Here is a 17,026-nt window from a genome sequence, read left to right as displayed (position 1 = left end):
TTCAGAGACAGGGCTGCAGGGCAGTATTCCAACATAATAACAAACCAAACATACCTACAAGAAACCCACTGCCTTGCTAAAGAAGCAGAGGGTAAAGATGATGGACTAGCCAAGTAGGTCTCCAAACCTAAACACAAGGAAGGTGGAAGAGTGCAAGGTCTCTAACAGCCACCAGCTCCATGACGTCATCATGGAGGAGTGGAGCTTTGGCGAACTCTATGCCCAAGTGGGTTAAGGCAGTGCTGGAAAATGGTGGCCACAGAAAATAGACACTCCAGGCCCAATCTGGACATTTTCACTTAAGCTACTTGCGCTTTACAGGTGCTATAGCCCTAAAAATAGCACCTGCTAAGCGCCACTCCTGTCACTCCAGTGTGAAGGCCTGAGTGCTTTCACACTGGAGAGATGCACTTGCGGGACAGTAAAAAAAAAAAAAAAAAAAAATAAAAAAACAGTCAAGCAAGCAGAATCTTTGGAGGCGCTTTAGGAGTAGTGTATACATAAAGCAGCCCTGCCAATTGAAATCACCGCTTTGCCTGCCGATGCCCCCAACACCCCAGTGTGAAAGTGCCCATTGACCCCTTTCACAGAGGCATTTTCAGGTGCCTTTGTGCTAAAAATAGCGCCTGTAAAGTGCCTCCCCCTGCAGTCCCAGTGTGAAAGCCAGAGTGCTTTCACACTGGGGCGCTGCAATGGCAGGACATAAAAAAAGTCCTCAAGCAGCATCTTTGGGGCGGTGTATTCAACGTTCCCCCTCCCCTCCTGCCTATTGAAATATATGGCCACCACTGCCGATGTGCCTGCAATTTAAAAAGCCACAGATGTGGGAAATTAAATTGATTGTTTAGTCTCTTTTTTTCTATTAAAATAAAAATGTTCTACTTTTGCACAGTGCAGCCCGGATCCTCCTCTTCTTGGTTCCCTGGCTGGAACTCCTGGCCCCTCCCTCCTGTTGAGTGCCCCCCACAGCAAACAGCTTGCTATGGGGGCACCCAAGCTTAACTGCCGCTCCATGCATCTATTCATACATGGAGCAGCGTTTTGGCCCCACCTCTCTCTCCTGATTTGCCAAGTTCGATTGATATCAGCGGGAGCCAATGGCACCGATTATGTGTCTCAGCCAATCAGGGGGGAGAGTCCAAGATGGCTGAGGCACTCATTGACATCGCTGGAATGAGAGGGGCTCAGGTAAATATTGTGGGGGCCGAGGGGAGCTGCTGCACACAGAAGGCTTTTTATCCTAATGCATAGAATGCATTAAGATAAAAAAACTTCTTCCTTTACAACCACTAAACGTCAATTGCCATTTTAACATGTGTATCTCACCTTGTGTCTGCACCAAGGCCAAACATTCCAAGGTATGTACACTTTTGATCAGGGCCATTTGGAGGATTAAGGTTATTATGATTTAAAAAGTAGCCAAACAACGATTCCATCATAAATGGTTTCATATAATCACCATCTTTAAATAAAAGTTTTCAATATCAATACCAAAATGTCTCCATTTCTGCCAGGGTATGCTAACTTTGGACCACAACTATATGTGCATACAGATACATACCTGTACACACACATTTGCAATAGGCTGCACACACCTATGGTACCTTGTCTCATTCTAAGGACTCGTGCACACTGGACATTTTGCATTTTCCTCGAAGCTTTTCTTGCTGGCGGCATCATTTTGGCAGAAAAAATACCTGACACTTGTAAAAGTGTGTAACTTGTTTAAGGCAGGTTTATAGGCATCAAGTGCTTTGGCAGGAATACATTTCATTGGCCAGAATAATAATTCTAACGCTAAAGTGCTAAATGCACCTAGCGTTCACACATGTTTAGAAACGTCAAGCTTCCCCCCCCCCCCCCCCCCCCAACACTCTGCTGTTGCTGGACGCACAGGCAGTGTGTTTTATTTCCTCTAAAAGCCTATGTGAGCATAGACATCATACAGGGGTGTCTAGAGACAGAAAAAAAAACCCTAGATGACCCTAGGAGCAGCTGAGAAAATGTCCAGCATGCATCAGGCCTAAAAAAAGATAGAAAGGAAACAAGGAGGTGTGATGTTAATTTTTGGATTTAGAAAACAACTGGCACAACACCAGAAGGCTTTCTGCTTGAGCGCTGCTCTATTTTCATCCTTAACAGTATCCTTTTATGTTCTGCACACGGATACATAATATTATATCAAACTACGTTTTTTCTGGAATTGGCAAATGTTCGTGAAGGGGATTTTAGCAACTTATTATGGTTAAACGTGTGTATAGTGCTAGGTGTGTACTGAAATAATCCATTCCAAGGCAAAACAAAACAAAAGTGGCGCCACAGTTCTTGAACCGGATGTGTGAAATGATAACTTTCTAATTCTGCACACAAGTGGACATAACGTTGCCTGTCACATGTGCCTGCTAAGACCAAATACTTTATGAGCAGCACTAAAATTTTATCTTCAAAAGCTGAACTTTAATCCTAATAAAATTTAGACATAAAACCTGTTATCTTTACACACTTTATTTTACACCCAGCAACATCATCACTGGATCTATATGCTTCTCTATGCAATGCAAGGAGATGAGATTATGGCTGGTGGGAGGGGTGAGCTGGGTGCTATATATAGTTTTCTAAAAAAAAACAAAAAAAAAAACACAAAGCACCAATTATTTTTTCAGTACTCCTTTCAAAAGCCCCCATTCCTGATGCAAGCAGTGGGTGGGATTTTTGGAGAAATCACGCAAATATCCAAATGCATTAAAGGGTAATTAGGAGTCCGGAAGCCTGAGCATTCCTCCAACAGGCTTCGCTAGGTAATGCTCACATGTAATGCAGAGCTTTCAAGAGTCAAAAAAGATGAAATTATAGAATGGAAGTAGTGGGCCAGGGAAAGTATGGATGGGGAGGAAAGGACCTAAATGATGCTCGATGTCAGCAAGCCAGGAAATAAGGACAAAAGCCTGTACAACAGTGAAAGACTGAAGAGGTAAAACTGCAGTTCTGTTCTGAGGAAGATTTCAATCAGCCATAACAATATGACTATTAACAGGTAAAGTGAAAAAATAGGATTTTTATTACAGATTACCTGTAAAATCCTTTGCTTGGAGGGACACAGAGCCTTAAGTAATTACTTAAAGGGTTATGGGCCACCTTCAGGTGTTGACACTGGTATACCCAATCAAGGAAGTTCACTCCCTATATAACCCCTCCTCCTTCCAAGAGCACATCAGTTTTTGTAGCAAAGCAATATACTTAAATCCCAAGAGAGGCGAGGGACCTCTGTGTCCACGATGTACTCCAAGAAAAGGATTTTACAGGTAAGCTGTAATAAAAAACCTATATTCTTTATTGTACATCATGGGACACAGAGCCTTAAGTAATTACTTAACAGGGCGTCCCATAGCAATGCTACTTGAGGGGAGGGAGAGACAACCCGCAGGGTACCCTTAGACATGAGGGCTTATACGGCTGCCTGCACCATACTGCGCCCAAAGGCGATATCCTCATTCCATCTTGCATCCACCCGATAACATTTTTTGTGAACGTATGCACTCAAGACCAAGCTGTGGCCTTGCAGATCTGAGCCATGGAAGCCTGGTGACACACTGCCCTAAGCACTAGCTGCCATGGTAGAGTGCACCTTAACTTGAAAAAGGGGATCTTAACCCTAATATGGCACTTTACAAGAAAGAGACCCAATTCCAAAAACCACCTTGCTGAGGATATAGCAACCAAAAATACCAGCTTCCTTATCAGAATGACTAAGGAAATATGCTGTATCGGTTCAAAATGCTGTTTTTTTAACACTGACAAAACTAAAATTCAAGTCCCAAGGGCTTAAAGGTGAAGTAAACTTTTTTTATGGACTGGTGGAATAATCTGCATCACCCCTTGTATAGAACCCCGGACTAAGGATGCGTTTAATCGATAAGGCTGAGACTCGGCCCTTAATAGTACCCAAGGCTAACGTCATCTCTACGCCAAAATGTAGAAAGGCAAGAATTCTGCCCTCTGATATATCTCCAAGGGTGTGAACCCTTGGATTCACACCGAGAAACATAAGCCTTCCAGACTCTATAATGTCTAGTTCTGGAAGTTGGTTTCCTTGTATTAACCAAAGGCTAACCTGACCCGGAAAGACCACGTTTCCTCAGAATGTGGGTTTCAATAGCCAGGCCATTAAATTTAGCGTTGGTAAAGTAGGATGGAATATAGGACCCTGTGATAGCAGGTCTGGCCTTCGTAGAAGAGACCATGGATCCTCCACTGGCATCTTTAAGATTTCTGCATACCATGACCTTCTGGGCCATGTTGGTGCTGCCAGAATTACCGTTTTTCTTTCCAGCTTGATCCTGCAAAGAAGTTGAGACAACAATTGAATAGGGGGAAGTGCATAGATCAGTGAAAGCTGATTCCACGGTATCACCAATGCATCTGTTCTGCATGCAAATGGATCCTTTGTTTTGGGCACAAAGTTAAGTTGAACTGGATGCTAGAAGATCTGGAGTCCCCCATCTTTGACAAACAGCTGGAGAACATGTTGGGGTGAAGAAACCATTCCCATGGGAATAACTGCGACTTAAGTAGTTCACCTGCCAATTCTCCACAGCCGTGGTATTGACGGATTGGATCCTGACAGGACAATCCCTTAACCTGGAAGTCCAGGTCTTCAGAGCCAGACGCACTGCCCAAATCTCTAGGATGTTGATGGGCAAGGCTCATCCGGTTCCTGACCACTGTCTTTAGACAGTTGTCGCTCTTCGTACTGCTCCCCAGCCTGAAAGGCTGGTATTTGTCGATACCACTTTCCAGATAACAGGTCTGAAGGATTTTCCTTTGAGCAGATTCTGGTTAGTAACCACCAACTGAGGCTTTGGGACACCCTTGGGGACAGCCATATTGGCAAGTCCAAAGCTTGGATCATCTTGTTAGCAGATAGAATGCTGTTTTGCAATAGTCTCGAATGGAAATGGGCATAGGGAACTGCTTCGAATGAAGCCACCATCTTTCCTAACAACCTCATGCAAAGGCAAATTGAGGGATTTCTTTTTGACCTGACCATCCGCACCAACTCTCTTATGAAGTTTTGTTTTCCTTTTTTTGCCTGAGCAAAAACACCCTTTTTCTGGGCTGTATCTATGATCAGACCCAACTACTCCAGCCTTTTTAGCGGTTTTAAGGGAAGTTCACTAGGTTGAGAACGCAACCCAGCCTTTTCCAGGTAACTGGTTGTGTACACCTTACTCCAAACACCGAATGGTCTATTAGCAATAGATTGTCTAGGTATGCCAAGACTGTTTAAGCCCTGTGCCCTTGAGGTGGGGCTGGCACTTTTGTTAACACTTGGGGTGTTGTAGCTAGCCCGAAGGGCAAGGCTATAAATTGAAAAGCTGCTGTTCTACTTCAAACAGCAGAAACCTTTGGTGAGCAGGAAATATATGGACATGCAGATATGCACACCTGATGCCGATAGGCGCCAGAAGTTTTCCTCCTTGTAGGATAAAAACTACTGGCCTGATCGACTCCAAAGAAGGGAGCAGATCTTCAGGAACGGATTTAAATTCTTTTAGATTTAGAATCGATCTGTTGAGTTTCTGAATGGATCTGTAAATGTACAGGAAATGCATGAAAAAGGCAGTGAAGGTTTCAAGGAACCTAAAAAAGTACTTCCCAAAGTACATAAAAACATGCATAATCCCCCTGGAAGGCCTATCATCTCAGGAAATGGCTGCATTTCAGAAGGCTTAAGTCAAATGATTGACCACCATCTCAGACCCCATGTAATGGATTTGCCGTCATATTAACCTCCCTAGCGGTAATCCACAGTCTGGCTCGGGTTGGGAATTTACTAGCAGGAGCGGTAACCCCGAGCCAGACTCGGGATCGCTTCACTGGATGCAAGGGAGGACACAGTAAGACTTACTTACCTTGTCCCCTGGATCCAGCGATGTCCCCCGCGCTGTGTGATCGAGCTGTCCTCCGCTCGATTCACAGTGCCGAATGCCGTCGAGCTCCATTCCCTGCGACGTTACGGCGCACGGGAGAGGAGAACGGCGGCAAATTCAAAAAAGTAAAAAGACACAAAACACACACAGCACTGTAATCTTACAGATTACAGTGCTGTACTAAAAAATGACACACCCCTTTGTCCCTAGTGGTCTGTGCAGTGCCCTGCATGCACTTTTATATTATAAATACAGTTTTTGGTTGCTATGGACAATCTCCAAATTCCAGGCAGAAAAAAAAAAAAGTGTCCCTTTTTCAGTATTTTAGGATTTGATTACATTGAATAATTTTTATTATTCTTTATTATATTATAAACTTTATCATACCCAGGATGTCTGCTAGACTCTGGTTTGAAGAGATTTAAGAGCGTTATTCCTAAGAATTACAGGACTACAAAATAAAACGCCAGATTTCCATGCAAAATAATTGTACCGCTTTCAGCACCAAATTCCAGACTGAATCATACCGCCAGGAAGGTTAAAGATACGATCTCCTACAAACGATAGAGGAGCTGGTGATTCCACAGTCAGCCATTTTAGTCACCATTGATGTGGAATCGCTGTATAACAACATTCCTCATGATTTAGGTATCGCAACCATAGATGGAAGCAGCGGGACACCACAGATTGGAAGTTCAATTTGTTTGTTTTGCGTATGCTGGACTTTATAATAAGGCATAATATGTTTTTCTTTTGAAGTGTCCCCACTACCTCCAGGTACAGGGAGTGGCTATGGGGATGTGCTGCGTACCCTCATATGCTAATCTGTATCTGGGGGAGTGGGAGAAAGATTTTTTTTGTCAGGAGAACATGTAACATTTTAATGTGGCAATGATACATAGGCAATGTTCTAATTTTTTGGGATGGTTCTGAAAGCATGCTAAGGGATTGTTTGGGGTTGAGGAATCAAAACAGCCTCAATCTCTTCTTTACCATGACAGAACTATAAACAAGTACATTTTTTGGATATCAACATCCAAAAAAATGCAGATGGAAGATTAAGCAGTAAACTATATAGGAAAGAAACACAAGGCAATAAATACCCTGCTGCATGCAGATAGCTTCCATCCTGAATTTTTGAAAAAATCCATCCCATTTAGTAAATTTTTATGCATCAGAAGAAATTGCACCTCAGATGAGGACTTTCAAAGGGAATCAGATGAACGTTCTATCAGATTATGAACTAGAGGCTACACAAAGTCAACATTAAAAAAGGCCTTTAATCATGTCAAGGGATTGAATAGAAGAGTCTTTAAGCCCAAAATGAAAAAGAAAGAGGACAACATCACGAGGATTATCATGAGGTGCTCAAATGAAAATCATCAAATTAGAAAGATCATCACCAAGTAATGGCCAATCCTTATGAAATTCCCTGTTTTTAATAATTTAGTGACCTCTAGGCCTCAAATTATCTATAAAAAGGCAAGTTCTCTTGGCAATATACTAACTCAAAGTGAATACAAAAGGAGATAGGAGGAAAGACCCCTGTAAAACTTGGGGGAACGTATCCATATGGGTCATGTTCACAGTGTACCGTGATAGGTAGGAGGGCCACGCTGGCACTGCCTAAAGGGGAATTATTTGCCTTGAAGTACTATGCTTCCTGTAAAACTCGGGGCGTGGTTTACCTTATGCAGTGCCAGTGTGGGGCCTTCTACGTAGGGAAGACCAAACAGGAATTAGGGAAGCGTGTTGAAAAACACATGCATAGTATGCGTACATGCAATTTGTATGTGCCATTGGGCAGACATGTTGCTAGAAGACACAACTATAGACTTCCACAGGTCAACTTTACAGTATTAGACAGGCTACATATACCCATGAGGGGAAGCGACTGGAACAAAAATCTTCGCCAACACAAAATGCGCTGTATAAGACATCTCAGGGACACGACCAACGGCCACCCCCCCCCCCCCCCCCCCTCTGGACTCAATGAGGTAGAGAGCTTTAGAACATTTCTCGAGGGCTTTAGCTCTCGAAAAACAGACCAATTTTTAATCCCAACATACCAGGAGGTATCAAAAATGTAAATTATCCTCTTCTATCCTTATCTTCTTTTTTTCTACACCCTGGCCTTTAACAGGCATGGGGTCGGCTCTTTGGAGATTCTTTGACAACATGTGCCAAGTTGTCTTATCTTCCCATTCTTCCCGACTGTGAATTCCCAGTAGGATGGGCTTGAATGGAGTGTGTTTTTGGATTTCCTGATGCTAGCAAATATAGGGGTTATTCTTTTATGTCTGGAATGGAATGGAGGTGTTACGGCCAGAAGTATCGCCATACTATGCAGGTTGTGTAGGTGATGATGCGACGGGATGTATCGCGTCATTGTGTATGATGACGTGGAGCGTCCTTCTGACACCTGGAACATCTTTAAAAAGGACGCCAAGGAAGGTAAATGAAGTCATTCCCTCTCTGCAACAGGATTGCTGCAGGAGAATAGTGCAGGGGAATACAGCGGGGGAACTTCTGCCTTACTTTGGAAATTGGATGCTCCCAAACATGCACTTGTGGTAAGTGGCTACCACTAGTGGGGGGTATATATGTATCCTGACTTTGAAAGAGGGCTGAAATTTTGGTTTCTCCAACAGTATCCCTGCCAATTACGTGCTTGTTTAAGTGCCATTTTTTGGATTCTCCAATCCAGCCATCCTGTATGTGATACATTAGGGGCTGATGTTGCTTTGTCTGCGAAAGTGAAGGATCTCTCTCCCCCTTTGGATGCCATGGGAAATGCACATGCCTTTTGAAATTATTTAAACAGCGAGTTATTATAGAACTACATTTTGAAGTTGTATTAAGGACTTGCCATGTGATTTTATTTTATGTTATATGTGCGTAATGGCTTTTGTCTATTTGTTATAGAGACTGGTATAATATCCCTGACAAAGATTGTATTTATAATTACATGTTGAAACACGTTCGATGAACTGCCTTTTCTGCCACCTCCAGTCACCTGGAGGTTTTTCGGATTATCAAACAGACAGTATCATTCTCTCTAAATCATACGTATATACTCGAGTATAAGCCGAGATTTTCAGCCTCTTTTTTGAGGCTGAAAGTGCCCCCCTCGGCTTATACTCGAGTCATCGCTGTCTGCCTGCTCGATCAGCGTGTCGAGCAGACAGACAGCGGCCATTCTATTCTAATTCAAAAGCCGCGCCTCCGGCTCCGCCTTCGCCTGTGATAGGCGGAACACTGAATTTCCCAGCAGCCTGTGTTCCGCCTATCACGGACATCCGCTCATCCTCGTACTACGGACGAGGATGAAAGGATGGCCGTGATAGGCGGAACACAGACTGCTGGGAAATTGTGTTCCGCCTATCACAGGCGAAGGCGGAGCCGGAGGCGCGGCTTTTGAATTAGAATAGAAGAGCGGTGATCCTGGGACGGGACCGGACGGAGGCTCGGCTCGGCTCGGCTCGGGACGGGACCGGACGGAGTCTCGGGACGGGACGGGACGGGACCGGACGGAGTCTCGGGACGGGACGGGACCGGACCGGACGGGACCGGACGGAGGCTCGGGACCGGACGGAGGCTGGGGACACAGGTAGGCTGGACACACAAGGCCTCACACACACACACACACACACACACACACACGGATGGACACACACACAGGGATGGATGGATGGATGGATGGACACACACACACACACACAGGGATGGATGGATGGATGGACACACACACACACACAGGGATGGATGGATGGATGGATGGACACACACACACACACAGGGATGGATGGATGGATGGATGGACACACACACACACACAGGGATGGATGGATGGACGGACACACACACACAGGGATGGATGGATGGATGGATGGACACACACACACACACAGGGATGGATGGATGGATGGATGGACACACACACAGGGATGGATGGATGGATGGACACACACACACACAGGGATGGATGGATGGATGGACACACACACAGGGATGGACAGGCATATCTCACCCTCGGCTTATACACGAGTCAATAGGTTTCCCAGTTTTTTGGGGGTAAATTGGGGGCCTCGGCTTATACTCGGGTCGGCCTATACTCGAGTATATACGGTAATGTTTTTTTTTTTTTAAAAGATTCGGATATGTACATTGGCTTTCTACATGAATTTTTCTATGAATTGTATACATGAATATTTTGTAATCGTGATCTCAATTCTTTAACGATTAATTGTGCAGCTCTAAAACACTTTTTGCACACCATCAAAACCACAGACAACCGACCTGTGTTGTAGACATCGCAAGCATTTTAGCCCAAAGAAAGGCTCATTTCAAAGCACAAAAGGTACATACAATCAAGTATTACAAAGTTTGTCTATTGATTTCATATATGAGAAAGAACGTGTAGCTACATGTCCATATTAACCCGCCAGAAAAAAATTGATGTTGAACATGCACAATGCAACCATGAAATCAACAGGATAATCTTATAATACACACATGAAATATTTACCTCTGTGACAAAAAGACTCTGCGCTTCCTTCTCTGCATTGTCTGGAACAGTTGAACATGTATATCGACCCTGACGCTTTAAGGTTGATATCTACAAAAGGAAAAATGGAATTAAATCATGTTAAAAAGAATAAATGTCAATGCAGGTATAGGAGAATGTATTATTTGTAAATTTAGCAACAACTTATCATAAACTCGATAACTGTTTGATTTACAATATGTGAAAGAAATCCTAATGATGACGCACACAGGTGTCACATGGCACTAAGATGGACTGCCGTGATTCCAGTATGTTATGGATCTATGCGGTTTAGGCATAAACTTCCAGTAATAACAGTATATGTAAGGGCCATTAACTTGCATTGTCAGTAGAAGAGAGCATGCTTGCTATTTTGGGAAAAAGCTTTTATTATCCTTGACATGCAATCACAAATAGATCACCATGTTCAGCGTGGCAGTAAATAGCTCCACATTTACACATGATGTGGCTGGTTTGAACATCACTTGCCATATTGTAGTCATGTAGTAGCCGTCATCTGGGTTAGGCAGAAAAAACGCAAAGAAGGTTCATTAGTGCAATTACTGCAACAAGGACAAAGACCTCTGGTTTTCATTGCAGAGAGCTCTATCCAAATATGATCATCTTTATTACAACAAATAAGCCCAACTCCAGACAGATAATACTGTCCCTGCACTGCAAGGTTTAATTGCTTATTTTGGTCCAGGGCAGCTGTCACCAAACTGCAGCCCAAGGTCCAGATGTTTGCTTGCCTTTATCTGGCCCTTAGAGCACTATTCCATCCACTGGCACCAACATGGGGCACTTTTCTTCCCACTGACACAAACGATGGGGCACCATTTCTCCCACGGACACCAATGATGGGGCAGAATTCTTTCCTTTGACACTATGATGGGGCACTATTCTCACCAACATACATGATAACCAATGAAGGGGCAGTATTCTAACTGACCGTAACAATGGGGTACTTTTCCTCCCACTGACAAAAGATAGGGCATTGTTTATTCCCACTGAATGCCAAAACATTTCCCTAAAGTCTGAAGGACAGTAAAATGTTCTATTGTTTCGAAAGTTTGGAGACCCTTGGTCTAAGGGTAACAATAATAAATAATAAATGCTGACATACTTATCTAATCCTCTGTTCCTCCCCACAGCTAAGCTGGCATGTTCTAGAAGTCCTGACATCGTCGCCATAGCCCACCGCTGGATGAAGGTGAGAGCCATCTCTCGGGGAGTGGAGGACCAGATGTGTAAACCAGTTTCTTTTTCCCCCTAGACAAAACATGCTATTACCACTTGCAGTGTGGGTACAGACCCAATGCAAAGGATTCTTTTTTTTATATGCCTGGAGCTTGGGTTTAGGCATCAGTATTTGTAGAGGGGGCTTGTATAGGCCTATTCCAGCAATGAGGAACAGTCTGTCTGTGATTTAACCAAATAAAGCTAGGTTACGCTGGATTAAAGACCAACTGTGGGCAAATAAACAAATGTTCCATGGGGCTGTACCTTCATGCAAGGATTGATTATTTTGTTCATGCCTATGGAAAATCTAAAAAAAAAAAAAAAATTATTTACTTGATTTTCCACTCCTCCCTGCATTGTCTGCACATGCTCCACTGGTCTAGGGTCCTGACATCAAGACCAGAGCAGGGTCCGCAGACCCACGCTAAACGTGAGGACACAGGGGGACAGATCACTGCCAGATGGTGAGGTAGTGCTGCCTGCCAGAGGAGCAGAGGATTAGGCAAGTAAAACAGTTTCTCCTTTTCCTTAGACAAATCCTTAGCAATGTGGCCCAGAGTTGGGCTTTAGGATTTTTTTTAAATCTTGTATTGTATTTATTTTGTACAGGTACTTCTATAGCATTTCCCCCAGATGAAACCAGCTGTGGAAATTAAGCAGTGAAACTGATCCAATCACATGTGCAAAATAATGGAAAGCCTGAAAACATGACCTGTTGAGGCGCGTCGAGGACTGGAGTTGAGAAACACTGCTATAGCGCCATCAATTCACACAGCGCTTTACATATACAGTATATTGTACATTCAAATCAGTCCCTGCCATCAAGGAGTTTACGATCTAACTCATAAGTAGTAGTAGTGGATGTGTATAAAGACATTTAATGTCTGATTCAAACCAATGGTGATGCCCTAAAAATGCATGCCCCGCTGCTTCCTAGTTGACATGTGTGCTTCTTTACATGTACGATTTTCAAGAAGAGACGGATGCAGAGGCTTCCAGTACCTTTGTACTCACAAGGGTCTGGCTTCCTGCTTCTAAGACCAGAGATTGTTATCTCTATAATGTTAAACAAATACTTGGGGTAAAAATAAATAGCAGGAAGCCTTCACTGAGGAAATGGATTGAACAGATCAGAAAAAAAAAAGTTACGGGGTAAAATAAAGCTAGGACTTAGAACAGTATTGAAACCCAATTTAAAAAACAATCATGATCATGGTAAAATATGAATTATGGTTTGTGTGATTTAAATTTCAAAGAGCATAGAAGAGCGTTTCATTAATGGCAGTAATAAAATAAAAAAAAACTTCAGACTAATTTTGCAAAAAATGAAATGATTTCTGCGCTGTGATGGCCAGCCAGGCATAAGCTGCATGGGTTTCATTTAAGTATCTGCGTGCTGTCTACGCCCAACCATCTGGGATGAATCTAGATTTGCTTTCTAACATTTACTTATGTTGTGCACAGGACTAAAATGCAAATGTTGAGGCTGCATTCACACCTGAGAGTTTTCAGTTCATTAAACGCTTGCAAAAATGCCCAACAAGCAAAATCCCATTCATTTCAATGGCACCTGTTCACATCTGAGCATTTTGGCACCTGAACCAAAACACCTAAAAAAACATCATAAGCTCAAAAAAAGAACATGAGCTTCTTTGGGGCAAATTACAGGCTTTTTAACTCCTTTTTACATTGGTGGCCTTAAAATCGCAGCAAAAGCGCAGTAAAACCACTGTAAAAATGTGTGACTTTGAAACGCTCAGGTGTGAATGCAGCCTGAAATTTACAAATAGTCCTACTATGGTAGGTGAGCATCAAACACAGTACAAGATACTATCCCTCAATGAACCCAGAGATGACCATAGCAGAGCCAGAAGTTGCCTCCCCCCCCCCCCCCCCCCCACATCCTTTCCCCGACAGCCTTCTGGGACACACATCACAGGTCCCAGAAGACTGTGGAACCATTCATAAAAGCACAGCACGCTTTGCATGTGCGCAGTGGGAATCAAGCTGTGAAACCGCAAAACTTAACCACGCTTCGGTGCCCAAAGCAGACTGAAGAATCGGCTCAGGTGAATACATCGCTGGATCACTGGACAGGTAAGTGTCCTTTATTATAGTATATTCATTCAGCAGCTACAGTATTTGTTTTATTTAAAAAAAAAATTTGGGGGGGGGGATCTGGAGCTCCTCTTTAAAGGTATATGTAAACTCTCATCTTGTAAAACAACCCATTAAACTTAAAATAGAAAGGCTAAGCAAAAAAAAAAAAAAAAAAAAAAACACTATAAATGATCCCCCCCCCCCTTTTATATAAGTGATCACATACCCTCTGCTCTCATCTGCATAAGGATCTTTGAGAGCTGGGGAAGGAGAAGCAGCACAACACTGGTCCTCCCAAGGAATTGCTGTGAAGTGGGGTGGGGGGGGCACATATCAGCACAAGTCTGATCATTAGAGGAGAGCAGGCTCTCTCTGGCACTGCTAGAGAGCTGGCCACCATGTGCTCTCCTGTTTAGTGGTCAGTTTTTAAAAGGAAAACAGAGGGTCTGGCAGGAACACCAGAGATTTCACACTTAGGAAGCAATACAAAGAACAGTATACTTTTTCAAACAAGCACAGTACAGCAGGCACATATCAGGAATATGAAGTGTTGGGTTTACATATCGTTTAATGTACCTTTGCAAATAGCAATTATTAAATGAAAAAATGCAGTACCCTTAATCTAAACTTGTTGAAATCAGGACATCAGTAAAGACTGCTTTAATGGCCTGTACACACAATACAAAAAATCTGACAAAAAATACCGCTTTAGGTGCGATCATATGCTCGTAATTGGATCGTTCGTACAGAGTTTTCACAAGACTATCACAACTGTTCATTCGATATCATTAGATCAGATAAGTGCGAAAATTTTCCTCGTATGATACCAGATCGTACGATTTTCATTTAGTCAGTAGTTGTCATCCGACAATACAATACAAATACACATGACATCACTTCAGATTTTTTTTTCAGTTTTTTTTGTGTTGTAGGAGAATTTTTGTAACCTATTCAATCTCTACTTGCGACTAGTATGCAAAAAAAGTCAGACGATCTGTTGTACGAGTGTGTACGGGGCATTAGTTACTTGCAATTGGGAGCATGTCTATCACGTGACAGCCTATCACAGTAGTCACCTGATCCGAATGCCGGCCTCAGCCTCCTGTCTTTTAGAGCCCCCATTCTAAGCCCTATGCCCTGTAAAGGAAAAATGTGTATACTTGCCTAGTGTAGGGGTGCGCCAGTCCGGTCACATGATCTTCTCTTGCAGCCGGTTTCAGGGGAGAGGAGAGAACAGCAACAATGGTTGCAGAGCCTGGGCAAGGGCGTCACCCACAGACCTACTATGGGGCATCCATTGTCAGCTGTCCCTCTACAGCAGTGTTTCTCAAATCCAGTCCTCAGGCCCCCCCAACAGGTCATGTTTTCAGGTTTTCCATTATTTTTCACAGGTGATTTGATCAGTTTCACTGCCTTAGCAATTACCACAGCCGTTTCATCTGAGGGAAATCCTGAAAACATGACCTGTTGGGGGGGGGGGCCTGAGGACTGGATTTGAGAAACACTGCTCTACAGTAAGGGTGGTGCATGAACAAAATCACGGGACAGAGCCATGGCGCCCGTAGATTAGGGAAGGATACACATTTTTCGTTTACAGAGTAGATAGCTTTGTAATGGGGTGGGAGTAGGTTTATGCTTAGGTTTTGACCGGACTTACACTATATGTTCTCAAGTGTAGCAGCACATTAAAGTTTATTTATAAGCATTTATTTGGGGAAGAATAGTTTAAACCCACATCAGGATTTTATTTTTATTTTTTTGTCATGTTATGGAGAATTCCCATCTCAGTTCCTGTCCAGGAGACACAACAGGAAGTAAGAAATCTCTCCAAAGTGAAAGAAATGTCTTAGGACACGTTCACTCGCCTCCTGTTCTTGTGGCAAAAATATCATTTTCATATTTTCAATCACCTTCTGTCCCAAGGACAAAAGGTCACATTGACAATTAAACCAGGAAGACAGAGAACACAGTCAGAAAAAAGACCTGCCATTGGTTCTAAGCTTTCACCACTTTATCCAAAACTGTAAGAAAAACAGAACCTCAGGGCGCAGTTCTTTAATTACCTTGGATAAAAGGTGAACCTGTTGTAGGTCCAAACTTACTATGCAAGTTATGGGAGGGCAAATCAGCCCTTATAGCAGACTGGGGAAATAGTGCATAAAACACACTTTCATATGGTTTTAAAAGTATAATAGACATTAAGATATCAGCTTTGGCTTTATATTAATCTAAAAAAAGACAATTTACTTAAAAAGAAAAAAATCTATGTTTGTACTGACTGATATTATGCCAAAAGCACCTTGCTGTGAAAAACAATGCACTATCATTTGTTCGGGGGTTTTAGGTCAAGTTCAGTTTCAGGGTTAGACTGCCTGGAATGGGTTCAGAGATGAAAGGACTGTGCGACAACACTTACCTATTATCACTAACAAACAGCGGAAACGCAGATCATATCTCTGACATTATATCCATAAGCTAAACAATATAGTCAGAGAGACCAATCTTTGATTATATAGAAAACAAAAGTAAATTTGGTCCACTGCTATATATTGCATATTTACAGCACGGAAAAACACTAGGAAAGGTCTTCATAATATATACCTAGGTTTGGGGTTAGCATCCCCAAAACTTTGGTTACGAAAATAAATAACCCTTTGCAGAGTTTTTTTTTTTTTATTCTATAAAATAAAAATGTCACCCAATCCATTATTTAGCTCATATGTTCCCTTTTCCCACTTTCAGCAAAGCAGTAGAACAAAAATAAAAATATAAAAAACACAAGGAAATAAGACCATTTGTCCATAAGGATCAAACACTGCATTTAAAAATACCAGACCTTATAATAGCTTGCTTTTGTTCAGGTTTACTGCATGATGATAGAGGGGACAAGGCTTCCTTTTTGCTATATAGTAGAACCGACTCATGTAAACATTTGATTTCTATTTTCCCAAAAGAGTTTGGCCACTTTTTCCTTCTCATTTGTCCCTCGTTTTGATCTGATCTATAAAGCTGTATATAAAATGCTATCTTTTATCTTTCAAATAGTGTTTCCCAGTGATTTAACCTTCATTCAATTTCTAAATTGCTACATTTGTAAATTCCAAAAACCAATATAAAAGAATAGTGGAGCAAAAAAATAAATAAAAGCACTTGTGGGTTGGCTATCATTTTTTTTGTTGTTTTTGGCATTTCTTTTTGGTATAATTCA

General features: G+C 42.5%; 1 protein-coding gene across 14 annotated transcripts in view; it reads right to left on the bottom strand.

Annotated features, from left to right (window-relative positions):
- Window positions 1-17,026, bottom strand: part of DOCK9 (dedicator of cytokinesis 9) — a 446,969-nt gene that overhangs the window by 277,404 nt on the left and 152,539 nt on the right. For all 14 annotated transcript variants that reach the window (XM_077482985.1, XM_077482977.1, XM_077482982.1 and 11 more), the window contains exon 3: window positions 10,459-10,548. In XM_077482985.1, coding sequence (XP_077339111.1) covers window positions 10,459-10,548 — 90 coding nt within the window. The remainder of the gene's footprint in view (window positions 1-10,458; window positions 10,549-17,026) is intronic.

The sequence above is a fragment of the Lithobates pipiens genome, unplaced genomic scaffold (genome assembly GCF_037356315.1).
Source record: "Lithobates pipiens isolate NorthernLeopardFrog02 unplaced genomic scaffold, aLitPip1_a1.2 Scaffold_16, whole genome shotgun sequence".
Taxonomy (NCBI): Eukaryota; Metazoa; Chordata; class Amphibia; order Anura; family Ranidae; genus Lithobates; species Lithobates pipiens.
Note: the sequence above shows the minus strand (reverse complement) of the source record. Positions and strands in the feature narration are given on the sequence as shown.